At 39.1% G+C, this 13,168-nt stretch overlaps 1 protein-coding gene across 1 annotated transcript in view; it reads right to left on the bottom strand.

The window, feature by feature from the left end:
- LOC134539930 (uncharacterized) overlaps positions 1-12,038 on the bottom strand; it is a 94,593-nt gene extending 82,555 nt beyond the window's left edge. The window contains exon 1 of the mRNA XM_063382293.1: positions 11,915-12,038. Within this exon, the coding sequence (XP_063238363.1) occupies positions 11,915-11,966 (52 nt within the window). The 5' untranslated portion in view covers positions 11,967-12,038. The remainder of the gene's footprint in view (positions 1-11,914) is intronic.
- Positions 12,039-13,168: the final 1,130 nt, after the last annotated feature.

Here is a 13,168-nt window from a genome sequence, read left to right as displayed (position 1 = left end):
GTTTTGGTGAGCACTAACTAAAGCAAAATGTTAGATTAATTTCAGTTAGCCACATTAAAAATCATTTGAAATCATTCTTCAAATACATACAGTTATTTAAAATATCATTAAATAACAATTAAGTACCATCCGTACAGAATCTTCAATAACGTGATTGCTACGGAAAAATGTAAACAAAACATTATATTGAATAATCTTTTACGAGTAAAACCACCGTTTGTAATCTTTTAAGCTCCTGTCGAGAAATAACACAGTATTAATAATTCAAGATCCCGATACGTTTTTATTTTTCCCCACTTAGCTAATCAGTGGCCACTTTTAACATGCGCCTTTTTTTATTAATATTTGCGACATAAGCCTATAGGTTTTGTTAGTTTTGAAACTTTGAGCGCAGTTTCACGACATTAATTGTAGGTAAAAATATCAAGTAATTACTCAAATTCATTTAAATACACACATAGCCAAATATTTTAATGTTTAATGCGTAAAATTTAATTTTTACTGCATGGGGTTTGCGTACTTCCAGATTTAAAGTTTTATTTTGTGTCAGCGGTGCATAGTACCCAAAACAACAACTCACATATATTTACTTATAGAAGTTTAAAAAATATACATAATTATAATAAAATTTATTATAAATACATTTCCTTGTAAAAACTATCAAAAAATATCCAAAAATTTGGTCCAACCAATACTTCTGTTCCATGTACAAATAAAAATGCACAGTGATGTAGAGAGCGAATTAACACGAAAGTGATTCAGACATCGATGGGTACTTCAGTTTCGTGGACGCACGCATTTGTTGGTTTTTTTTTGACTGTGTGATTGAAATATCGCTGTCCTTCCCAGTTTCAGAGTCGACAGGGTGCATGACGGGTCTATGCCAAGCATTAACACACTCTTTTAGTTATTATTGCAGTGGAGTAAATTTACTTACAATTACCTCATGGATATACTACGTCATTTCTGGCGTGTTCATGAAATAATGGAGTATGTCCACGAATTTACTGTAAGCGGGTAGTAAGTATCCTAAATTATTTGCTTCTAATATTTCGTGTTTTTGGCACACTATTTTACATAAATTAGTAAGATAACCTATTGAATTGTTTTTTGAAGACTTTGTCTAATAAATTAATACTTGTTTACAATTTTTTATGATTTTAAAAGCATATTTTTATGTTAATCCTAGAATGTACTAAAATCATGGACTCGTGTGGTGAACAGTTCAGGATTTACCGTCTGTATGTTCGCATTTGTCTTAAAATCCCTCATTTTAGTGTATCATTCGTAAAACAATAAAAATTAGATGTACCCGAAACCACAGAAACCTTGGTGTTTCTAGGGTTTTGGTAAAACCTTATTTTCATTTATTTAAGTGTTGAAGACATACAAACTGTCAACCCAAAACTGTTTACCACATGATTTAATGTCTTCCAATACATATTAGGACTAGCATAAATATTTGTTGCCTTTAAATTCTTGAAAACCATTAAATGAGAACTTGATTAGTAGTGAAGGCTTTTTTTATAAACAATTAAATAAGGTTATACGACGAGAATTTATTTAAAATCGCGTGCAAAAACACGAAATATTGGAAGCAGAATTTGCAAAGAAGACCCCCACCTGTAGCAAACCTTGACGGAAAAAAAAGGGGTTTGTCTGTAAAGTCGGTTTACGGACGATAATTTTACGTGATAACGTCATAAGAAAACATTGATGAAAAATTCCATACATTTTAATTTTCAAATATTATTTACAGTTTTTGCAAAATTAATTTAAATCATTTTTTTTGAATATAATCACGGACAATTAGTTATAGAAATAAACTGAAATCAAATCAATGTCAATAAATTGTTAATTTGAAATGACGAAATTTGACAAATAAATCAAATTTTTTTTTTAAATTGCTGCTTTTAAAAAGCCCGCGCCTTAACCTGTTTGATATTATAGAAGATTTTCTCGCACGGTGGTTAAACCGGTTCTCGCACGCTCGGCTCAGGCGGAACGTGACAACGAGTCGTGCTTTTTCCGTGCGTGCAGCCGGCGTTCATTGATTTACAAGACGTTTATCACGTAAAAAAAAAAAAAAAAAAAGGCTTGCAGAATATCAGGCGAACAAAGTACCACGAAGTTCAGAAGGTTACGATGCGGTCTTCGGTGGCACTGAAGCCGCCAATCGTTCCACAAACACCTGTTCGTGTACTTGTATGTTTTATTTATTTACCGAAAGGCGCAGGTAGCAAGTAACCAAGTCGCGCTCGGAGGAAGATGTCGCGTCGTCGCGTTGTCGCGTCGCGGCTCGTTACGGGAGCGATAATGGAAAATAATCGCGTGTGTGGGATGGGGGGTGAGGTCGCCCCAGTTGCTCCCCGCTCTGAAATGATTATGAGCCTCCGTGGGTTCAGGGGGTTGCTATGGGGGGGGGGATTGGCGAAGGGATGAAGAGGGAGAAGGTCCCCAAAGCCCTCCGCGGCTTGTAAATCATTGTTACGCGTTTATTTCCCGGCGGCGAATTGCATCGTGGCTTCGCTCGGTTTACGGCTAACCCCCCCTCCCCTGACACACCCCTCATTTTTCGCCCCCTTTCCCGTTTCCCCCCCCCCCTTCCCCCCCCCCTTTCACGTCGAAGGCCGGTCGCTCGAGCTCTACAAGACGAGGTGCGGCGGGGCTCTTAAGGGCGACACCGGCGCGCGAATCGCACGTCTCTTCGCCCCTACACGCACCAGGGGCAGTCTCTGGCCTCTGTGGGACCTCAATTGGCGACCCCGTGGTTTCATGTTGGAATATTAAACATACAGTCACCCCCTCAAAGTTCCTGAAAAATAGTTAAGTTTTGAGAAACCATTTTTCTAACCGAATTCGCTCGGGAAAACCATTTTTTTTTGACGTGACAACGTCTAACAAATCGATGAACGCAGGCTGCACGCACGAACAAGTGTCCCGTTACGCACATTGTTCAGTTACGCTGTGTCCCGTTACGCTCATTGTTCCGTTACGCTGTGTTCCGTTACGCTGTCGGCGAGTGCAGTAATAATAGGTTATGTTATAATTGACTAAAGAACTATGGTGATTCATATAATTGATGATAGATATTTTATTACAGTTTATTTATATGAAAACTTGTTCATAATTATTATATTTAAACTTTATAGCTAAACGCCAGTTTTTGAAATTAATTACAAGTCATCTACACGTGAACTGTTTCGTCTACAGTTTATAAAGTGAAGTGAAAAGTTAATGTGGTTTTCATTGTTTATTACAACAACAATTTCAGCAACAAATGTTAAATATTCTTGCATATTAAAAATCTGATTACTAGAATAATTTCAATTATTTATTGTTTTATTATTAAAATAAAAATAATTCAATTTTATTCATAAATGTATGCAATCATTTCATCAATGTTTTGTTATGACGTTGTCACGTTAAACTATCATCCGTAAACCGACTTTACAGAAAACTAATTTTTTTTCGCTGTCCAAAAAAAGTGTTAAAACGATATCATGAAACAAAACATGAAAAACCATGCGTAAGTGAAACGTTTCTTAAATCTTTATCCTGATGAATCCTGAACGGAATGTGAATGGCGCGTTAAGGATATACGAATTGAAAGGTGTAATCTGGGTTTTAACAGTTATTTGGAAAAAAAAAACATTTTCTATATTTTTAATGTACACTTTTATAAGTTAATGGAATGCCCAAAGATTGTATCAACTATCTACTACGAATAGTTTACTCTTTGAGATAATTGACATTCAGCTTTTTTTTTATTTTTCTTTAAATGACTACAAGTGTAATAATGCTGTCAAAAGACACAATGCATTGGGCTGTGTAAATATCTTAATGTATGACCCCTGCCTTGACGTACGTAAATTATTCTATATTTGTAACGGCATAGCAACTGTCGAGACCAATACGTGGTCTTCCGGTTCCTGCTTTCCTCCCTCGCCACCAGGAGCTCTGCAAATCACCCAGCGGACCGACAGACACACTGGCTGTTGCTCTGTGAACTTGAGAGCCTTTAAAAAGCCCTAACTAAGCGGAACCTGTACATGGCTTTCAACTGCCAGGACAAGATGTCAAAGGGTAACGGGGAGGGGCTGAATTTAAATATTCAGCACGGATCGTGTATTGTAGGTGCATTTAAAGGTGAACACACAAGAAACCTGAGATTCAAAAAAAAATGATATCAGGATACATTTAATTAATGCACATCTCAATAACAAATAGGTAATTATAGACGTGCAATCAACTCTTTATAAGCATCAAAAAGAATAACAAAACTTGCACTCGTGTGTAAGGAGGGTTGGATAGGCCGTTGACGCCCCGGCGCGCTGTTTGAAAGTAGCGGGACCTGACCGCTGCAAACTTTCTATCAACGGAACAGAAATATCCATGTAAACAAAATAAAATACTAAACATGATCATCTAACGCGTCAGATGTAGAAATATAGGCTTTTTTTAAAGTTAAATTCTTACAAATAAAACACATAGGCGGAAAAAAGTTTTTAAAACATATGCCTAGAGCTATAATTTTAACTACATTTAAAATGTTTCGTGATAGTATCTTACACACAAAAAATAATAATTAGTGTACAAATGGCGAAAATTTTTACCTGCAGTTTTTTAAATATGGTTTCTCCTCAAATCATGATGAATTATACTTGTATAAATAAGAGAAGCAATCAAGCCCAATGGAAAACTGCACTCCTAGAAAACTTGTTTTGGCCATGTGGCCAAAGTAGAATAAAACAGGGGATTCCGCACGATGTTTATAGCGCACGCGTGTGGACAGAATGAAGACAAACGGCCGACCGTCAGCTCGACCTCTGATAGGCCAGACCTGCGCCGTATGGGGCCCCTTGTGCTGTTATGTCTGGGGTTGCCAGGCAGACTGCGCTGTTCATGGAAGAGAAGTAAGTGTCCTTGTAAAAATTTACAAGATATTTGTAATTTTTTTACATTTACATGGAAACAAGTGTATCACTGCACAATAGTGTTTGCAATCAATACGAGTTGTCCCTGAACAACATTCGCAGTATTAACTCCACATGTTAATGAGCATAATAAAACATGATACAAGTCAAATTATCTACTATCCAAATTATATTTTTCACGTTTTAAAACAACCATTATGTTTGAATGAAACATCCATCAATTAAAAAAATATATTATGTGACAATTTTCGTAATAAAAACTCAGTATTATCTCGAAAAAAAAACCTATTTCATATGTGCAGATGTAACCACAATCGTGTGTTGTACAAAGTTTCAGTATCTTTCTTGTAGTGTAAAAAACATATTTCTTGGCAAGATTCCGGAGGAATCCTTTGTAACAGTACAGATATATATTCTGCGTGGGAGAAAAGCCGGAGTGTTTGCCCGAGAGTAAAAGAAAGCCCAAGGGGTGTTATATATAACCAAAGTAGTAGGAGAAAGAGGGGTTTGTGAGCGTTTGTGCCAGGTGCCGACAAGTAGAGGGAGACCTTGGCATGTTCGTGACCGTCAAAGAGACCGCCCGCCGGCGACGCCTGTGTCTGTTCCTCCGGAGGCACCTAATTGGTCACGCGCTGCTCACAGAACTGCGACTGCGTAGTCACAGAACCGCTGTCAGCTGCTCCAGAAGGTCTGGAGCAAAGATGGCCGACCTAGCTTCCTTCGATGGTCAGGTATCATTTCTGAATACAACGGGAGCGCGTCATTTGGCCTAAAATATTTGGCCTAAAACTGTTTCAGAACGTTCACTTGGCCTAAACTTTTTTTACCTAAAGTCATTTGGCCTAAAGACATTTGGCCTAAAACCATTTGACATAAATTTGTTTGGCCTAAAGTATTTTACCTAAAATAGTTTTACCTAAATTCGTTTTGCATAGAGATATTTGACCTAAAGTCATTTGACCTAATATTGTTTGGCATAAAGTCACATGGCCCAAAAATATTTAGCCTAATTTTAGGCCAAATTATTTTAGGCCTACTGGCGGGTACCCAATACAACCCGAAGTTCCGAGATGCGTTTTCAAACTGATACGAGGGGCCAGACACACATGTATAAATATTAAATGTCTTACAGCTATATATCACAGAACTGCGATTGCGTAGTCACAGAACCGCCGTCAGCTGCTCTAGAAGGTCTGGAGCAAATATGGCCGACCTCGTTTCCTTCGATGGTCAGGTATCATTACTGAACACAACCCGAAGTTCCGAGATGCGTTTTCAAACTGACACGAGGGGCCAGACACACGTGTATTAATATTAAAAATGCCTTACAGCTATATATATTTTTTTATGTGTAACAGCTTAGCTCTCGGTATACGACATTTGGTAGGAGTGAGTTCGTGAATCGAACGGTAATGTGTAACCACGGTGCTGCCATCTGTGGCGGATGGCACGAACCAAAGTTCATAGAGACAAAGGGAAACGTTAAGAGTATAAACTTTTTAGTGAATTTTAAAAACAGATGTACAGTATTTTAATTAAAATTTCTTATCAAAAATCAGGTTCAGAGACGGGGTTTAGTATTTTTTTTCAAGTCTTTTTCGCTATTATCGGAGACGTTTTTCATTATATATTTTAAAATTTCTGTCTGCTAATAAAATGATTCCATATTCGACGTAGCTGCTCCGGCAGCGAATTCTAGAGGCGGATGTGGAAACTATACGTGATTGGCGTCCAGAAATGTGGTTGAAAACACAATTTTCACTCTGGGAATAATTAGTATTTATAAAATATAACAAATACCAACAAGAATAACCATGAAACAATACATCATGTACAACTTATTCCACATATACGAACGAAATATGTTATTGAAAACGACGATATACATGATATTTATAACTAAAGCAGTGACGGCAACTGATGGCTCGGTAAAAATGTTTCGTACGGCCCATCTAAAAATATATATTTAAACAAGCAAATATTATTCGGTTTTTCTGTCGTTTATTCATGTAGTAACCATCTTCGTCTGCATTGTGTAGAATAAGTTGACAGCATACACTTTTTGAAACGTAATCCATATATTGTAACATAGCACTTCTTCTAAGACTTAAAGCTTTATGTTCAATTTTTGACACAAAACGTCTTTAAAATCACACCGAAAGATACTGGTACCACAACAGAAATTTGTACCGTAATGAAAAGGTTTATATCGTTCTTAAGAAAACAAAATGGCTCGTGATAAGAAATCAGCCGATGGAAAAGGAAACTCGTGGTAGATCAAACTCAAAGCTTTGAATTTTAGCCTGACGCCAAACGAATTCGCAAAATTTCCAGGTCTGCTCAATGCATATCCAGTTTCAAATGACAGAAATAGATTTCCAAAGTATGATTTTCAAATTATATTAAAAGCACAATAGCTGCGTAAATTCAAAATACCAGCAGCTAACACATAAAGCCTGGGCTATGTTATCGATAGCTAGAGACCCGGAAATTTCGCGAATTTGTCTTTCGAAGGGGTGTAATTCGAAGTCTTATGTCTGCTATGCCAAAGTTTACTTCTCCAGTGGCTTATTTCTAAGTGAGAACCTTTTTTGTTCTCTGCAATAGGCACTGCCTTATTTGCTTACTGTCTCTCCTAGCTGGGCATCGTTCGCTTAAGCTACGGCCACACAGGGCGATATGCTCGCTATGTTCGAGAGATGGGGACGCACCACAACGCCGAAATACCACAACGCCGAAATACCAAATTGACCACAATTCCGACAGCTAGAAAACTGCTGTGTACCACAAGGCCGAAATACACTAACGCAGAAAAATGTCATTACAGGACTGCCACAAATGTTAGGTTAGGTTAGACTAGGTTAGGTTAGACTAGATTAGGTTGGACTAGGTTAGGTTGGGCTAGGTTAGGTTAGGCTAGGTTAGGTTAGGCTAGGCTAGGATAGGATAAGTTAAGTTAGGTTATATTACGCTAGGTTAGGTTAGGTAAGGTTATGTTTGATTGTGGTATTTCGGCGTTAAGGTACATTTAAGAAACACACACAAATTCATTCAGTTTTATATTTCGGCGTTGTGGTACACAGCAGTTTCCTAGATGTCGGCGTTGTGGTCAATTTTGACATTCGGCGTTATGGTATTTCGGCGTTGTGGTAACGACCCGTTCGAGATGTTCGCTACGTGTGTAAAACATAGCCAGCTGCACCTCAGCTGTCACTGGCTACACAAAGCTATGTTCGCTATGTTCGCTATGTTGGCGACGTCGCCAGGTGTTTGGTTCTCGGCTATTTTTATTTAAAGCGTAGCTGACTTCGCGCATGCGCAGATAAACAAAAACATCTGTCTTTCGCGCGGAATTGTGCTGTACTTCTGCGTTTGGTTTTTTTTTTTTTTTTTTTTTCATGGAGTTTAAATTCTCTCAAGTGTTGTGCTTTAAATAGTCACGTCGACGGAAAAGTCAATTGAAAGATTACGAAAATATACCATGTTTATGGAATAAATCGATGGAAGAATACAGACGGCAGGATATGCAGGACAATGCCTGGGATTTGATTCCAAGGGAATGCTATCAAACTTACTTGACTTTATCCTGAAATAATCCATAAATCTGGTTTCGTCCTCACTATCAACTGCTTCATTAAATTGAAGTATTCAAATTCTTTTGTTTTTTACATTAAATTCATAAACCCACAAACCCACTTCTTTTTATGTTCACATACTGTGAGAGCTAGCAGATGATTATTATCATCGTCGAAATCAAAACTTGAATCCAACGACATGCGTCTCTACGACATCGCGAACTGACTATCCTATCTGGCCACCTGGTGCAGCGAACATAGAGAACATCGAAAACATTGCGAACATTGCGAACATAGCGAACATAGCTTTGTGTGTGACTTTGGCTTTGCTGTCTCAGAGGGGCGTGTCCAGATAACTTTGGTCCATTCATGAACACCGATTATAGTATGAGGTTAGCATTCTAGGTTGCAACCAAATGAATCCGTGAAACTTCTTTATCCAGAGCGATAGGGGGCGACTGAAAAGCTGCCCCTTGGAAGGGCAGCCCTTCAGGATTTTTCTGGCAGTGGTGTTTTTGAAAGGTTGTCTGAATTGTTGCCCCTTGGAAGGGCAGCCCTTCAGGATTTTTCTGACAGTGGTGTTTTTGAAAGGTTGTCTGAATTGTTGCCCCTTGGATGGGCAGCCCTTCAGGATTTTTCTGACAGTGGTTAGTTTGTAAAGTGACCTAACCTAACCTAACATAAACTAACCACTGTCAGAAAAATCCTGAAGGGCTGCCCTTCCAAGGGGCAACAATTCAGTTCCCCCAGCGATAGCATGTACATAAACAACACGCAAATATCACAGTTGCACACGCACAGTACAGAAGTGGAAGCTACATTCGCACACAACACAGCGGTACGAAACATTCCCATTGGAAAACGCCCCATCCACTTTCCCACCCTTTCCATAACAATTACTTCTTTGGTAACTTTCAGTTTCAAACGTTTGAATTTTATCAGCATATTTTTTTTTAAATAAATCAGTTGTTTACCTCTATCAAAGAATTTAATTCCACCGGTTTCGTTTTTAACGACCAGGGATGACTGACTGTACAAAGCAATGCCTCAGGAAAAAATAGTATATTAAATTTAGTGCCACTCCTTATCCTTATAAATGCACGTACCTAAAAAAAAAATATCGCTAGCTGCTGACGTAGTATGTGCTGATTGGCCGCGTACAGAAATCAGGCGCCCGGCACAGAGAAAAGTTATGAAGTTGTACAACATTCTGTTTGCGTGCTGTTGTTTCCCACTGTAGCAGCTGCCGTCTATCCGTGTACATTTAACTTCCGTGTGCACTGTATCCTATTGTAGCAGCTGACGTCTGTTAGTGTACATATAAGTTATGTGTGCTAGCTGTTGACCCAGCCTTAAGGTACGGTCTCGCACGCTGGAGTGGTTTCTATCATTTAAGAAATTTTCCTGTCAATTCATTCCGAGCTCTCTTGCCTACGTTTTTTGGGTCACAATTTTTTTTAAACAGATATTCACTAAATGTTATTTTCGAGCTGTAAAAGGTCCAGAAAGTGATCACAGTAGTCGAACTTGTGACTTTTTACAGCTTCCAGACGTTTTTTAATGAATATTAATTTTGAGGTGAAACAAAAATAAAAGCAGAGGCTCTTACTTGAATAATTTTCAGGGAAAAAGCCCTCAAAATACAGTAAAGATAAAAACAAAACTTGTGAGACAGAATCTTACCGCCGGATTTATAAACTACGCAAACAAAGTAAGAACGCCAGACGCTTAAAAGTGTAATAGCGAAGTTTTAAAACACACCGTTTATAAATAACGCAAGACGCAGACACGCAACGCAAGCATTGGGCCAGTTTAAAAACTTCTTGCGTTTCAACTTGCGTTTTCGCCTCCCATATTTTTAAGTGAAGTATTTCTAAAACCTTTAAAGATGCCAATATAATTTTGATTTTATCCACGCGAATCACATTAACACTTATTAAACTATCGCACGGTGAAAGCTCATGATGTTTTTAAATAAATTGTTAAGGATACTACACGTTTTCATGTAGAAAGTGTGGGAAGAAATTAAATCACTTTTCTACTGTTTTACAATTTCAATTCGTAAGGTTGGTAGTGTCTATCGACTTTCATGCTCTATAAATCACCCGGTTATTTGGCCGATTCAGTTGCACCCTTGATATTTTTTTTTTGTATTTTTACAAAATATTATTTTGGCAACCAGTTGCCAAAAAAAATTGTTTATAATACTACAAGAAAATATTGTCACTTTGAACGACACATTGCTATGGTTATTTTTGCATACATTATATACGTTTTTTTTTTTCGAAATAATACTGAGTATTTCTTACGAAAATTAGCGCATAATTAAATATTTTAATTGATGTTTCAATTAAGTACATTAAAAAAAACACGTAAAAGATAATCTACTATTCAACAGAATGAACTATTTTGATTTTAAAACGTTTATTAATTTACGCAATTAATACTGGAAAGCTATCCAAAAGAACGGTTTGCAAATAACTGCAACTATTGGAGGCCCTGGGCAAGAACACGAACCCAGCAGGGACGTCGGAACGTTTTCATGAGGGGATGGGGGGCGAAAAGATGTATCACACTTATCTCAGTCCTAGAGCGGGGGGGTCCGGGGGCCCTCTCCCGGAAAAATTTGGAATTTTAGATGCAAAATTGTGCTATTTAATGAGATTCCGAATCAAAATATTAAATATACCATTCCAAGAATTTGTTGACGTAGTATGTATTAAATACTACTCTGACAGTAGATGTAGTACAATTTAAATAAAATACCATCTAGAAATTTGCGATCATTTTTACGGTATATTGACAATCAATCATAAATTTGATTTTCTAATCAATGTGATCACCAATGCAACGTTTGGAACTACTGGTCGAGAAAAATACTACTAGGACCAAACATTTATTCTGGGAAAAGGAGGGGGGCGAAATGCTACTCTCGCCCCCCCCCCCCTCCCCATGCATAACAGCACGGGGGCGACTCGCCCCTGCTGCCCCCCTCCCCCCCCCTCCCCCCTGTTCCGACGTCCCTGGAACCCAGTATTACTGAGGAAAAATTGTTCGTAGCGATTCAGTTGCTTTCATCAAAAAGAGAAAAAAAAGAGAGATGTTTAACCCTTTGTTTTGTAGTGGTATGTCTATGATACCACTTTGAAAAAATGTTACTATTCGCAATGTTTCAATGGTATTGCCGAAATACCTCGCATGAGTAAGCCTTGTGCTGCTATCTGGCGATCCTAACAACAAGCAACATTGGCTGCTTTAATTTCCTTCTGCCACGTCTGCTAAAAGTCACACAATAGATTCTAATTTATTTTTTAATACATTTGTGTGTGCGTCAAAGGGTTAAAGTTTGGCATGTACAGAACGAGAGTGTCGAGGGTGCTGGGCAGTACACAGAGGTCTCACCCCCGAGCCAGAGCAGCGCCAGCACCGCCTGGAGACGCGCGCACGACGGCATCGCAGCGCGCAGGGCGTCCTGGAGTCGTCGCGACGCACCGCAGAGGCGCCCAGCAACCCCCAGCGCCGGCCGGCGACTGTCTGCCGCGTCCCGCTGCCGGCTCGGCGTGGGGGGGCCGTCCCGAGCGGTCCCGAGCGGTCCCGAGTATACCCGAGCGGTCCCGAGACACGAGTCTAATAAAAATTATCGGGTCGTTACCACAACGCCGAGTGTCAAAATTGACCACAACGCCGACAGCTAGAAAACTGCCGTGTACCACAACGCCGAATTACCACAACGCCGAAAAAATTATTTTGCTGGTGGGGGGGGGGGGGAAGGGCACAGGAGCAAAACGAAAAAAACAACTGAATGAATTTGTGTGCTAACCTTACCTAACGTAACCTTTGTGGCAGTCCTGCAATGACATTTTTCGGCGTTAATGTATTTCGGCGTTGTGGTAATTCGGCGGTTGTGGTACACAACAGTTTTCTAGCTGTCGGCGTTGTGGTCAATTTTGACATTCGGCGTTATGGTATTCGGCGTTATTGTACGTTCGACGTTGTGATATTTCGGCGTTGTGGTGCGTCCCCAAAATTATCAAGTACATGCTCCCTCAGAGCCCACGCACTATAGAGGAATACTAAGGCACAACCCCGATATTTTAGATATTGCATTAAAAAATAAGAGTGTTCGAACGAGATTCGAACTCAGAGTCTTTCACGAAATGTCGTCTGACCACTTTCCAGTACATCTAATATTCGATGACGTGGACACTGACATCAGTCCTCCGAGAAAAATTAAAGACTACAAGAAAGCCGACTGGAGAGGCTTTCAGACGTATTTAGTCTATAATTTGCCTGCAGCCGATGCTGCCAACTTCGAAACGAAAGATAACATCGAAGCAGCAGTCACTGAACTTACAGTTAAAATTCAAACTGCAATTAACTCGTGCATCCCAGAAAAGGTGGTTAGATTTAAGCAAGATGAACTGCCGGTGTATATTAGGGATCTAATTACTCAAAAAAATAGATTAACGCGCGAATATACTCGACGTAGGCAGCACGACATTAAAGCGAGAATTAATGAATTACAGAAAATAATTTCCGATGAAATAACTCTATGGAGGAGCAGCCAATGGGAGACGAAAGTCTCTCAGCTACAGGTGCAAGATGGTAGCACCTGGAGTATGACAAAGCGGTTCCTCCATAAGATAGATAAAATAC

The sequence above is a fragment of the Bacillus rossius genome, chromosome 16 (genome assembly GCF_032445375.1).
Source record: "Bacillus rossius redtenbacheri isolate Brsri chromosome 16, Brsri_v3, whole genome shotgun sequence".
NCBI classification, from domain to species: domain Eukaryota; kingdom Metazoa; phylum Arthropoda; class Insecta; order Phasmatodea; family Bacillidae; genus Bacillus; species Bacillus rossius.
This window is presented reverse-complemented; position numbering and strand designations above follow the sequence as displayed.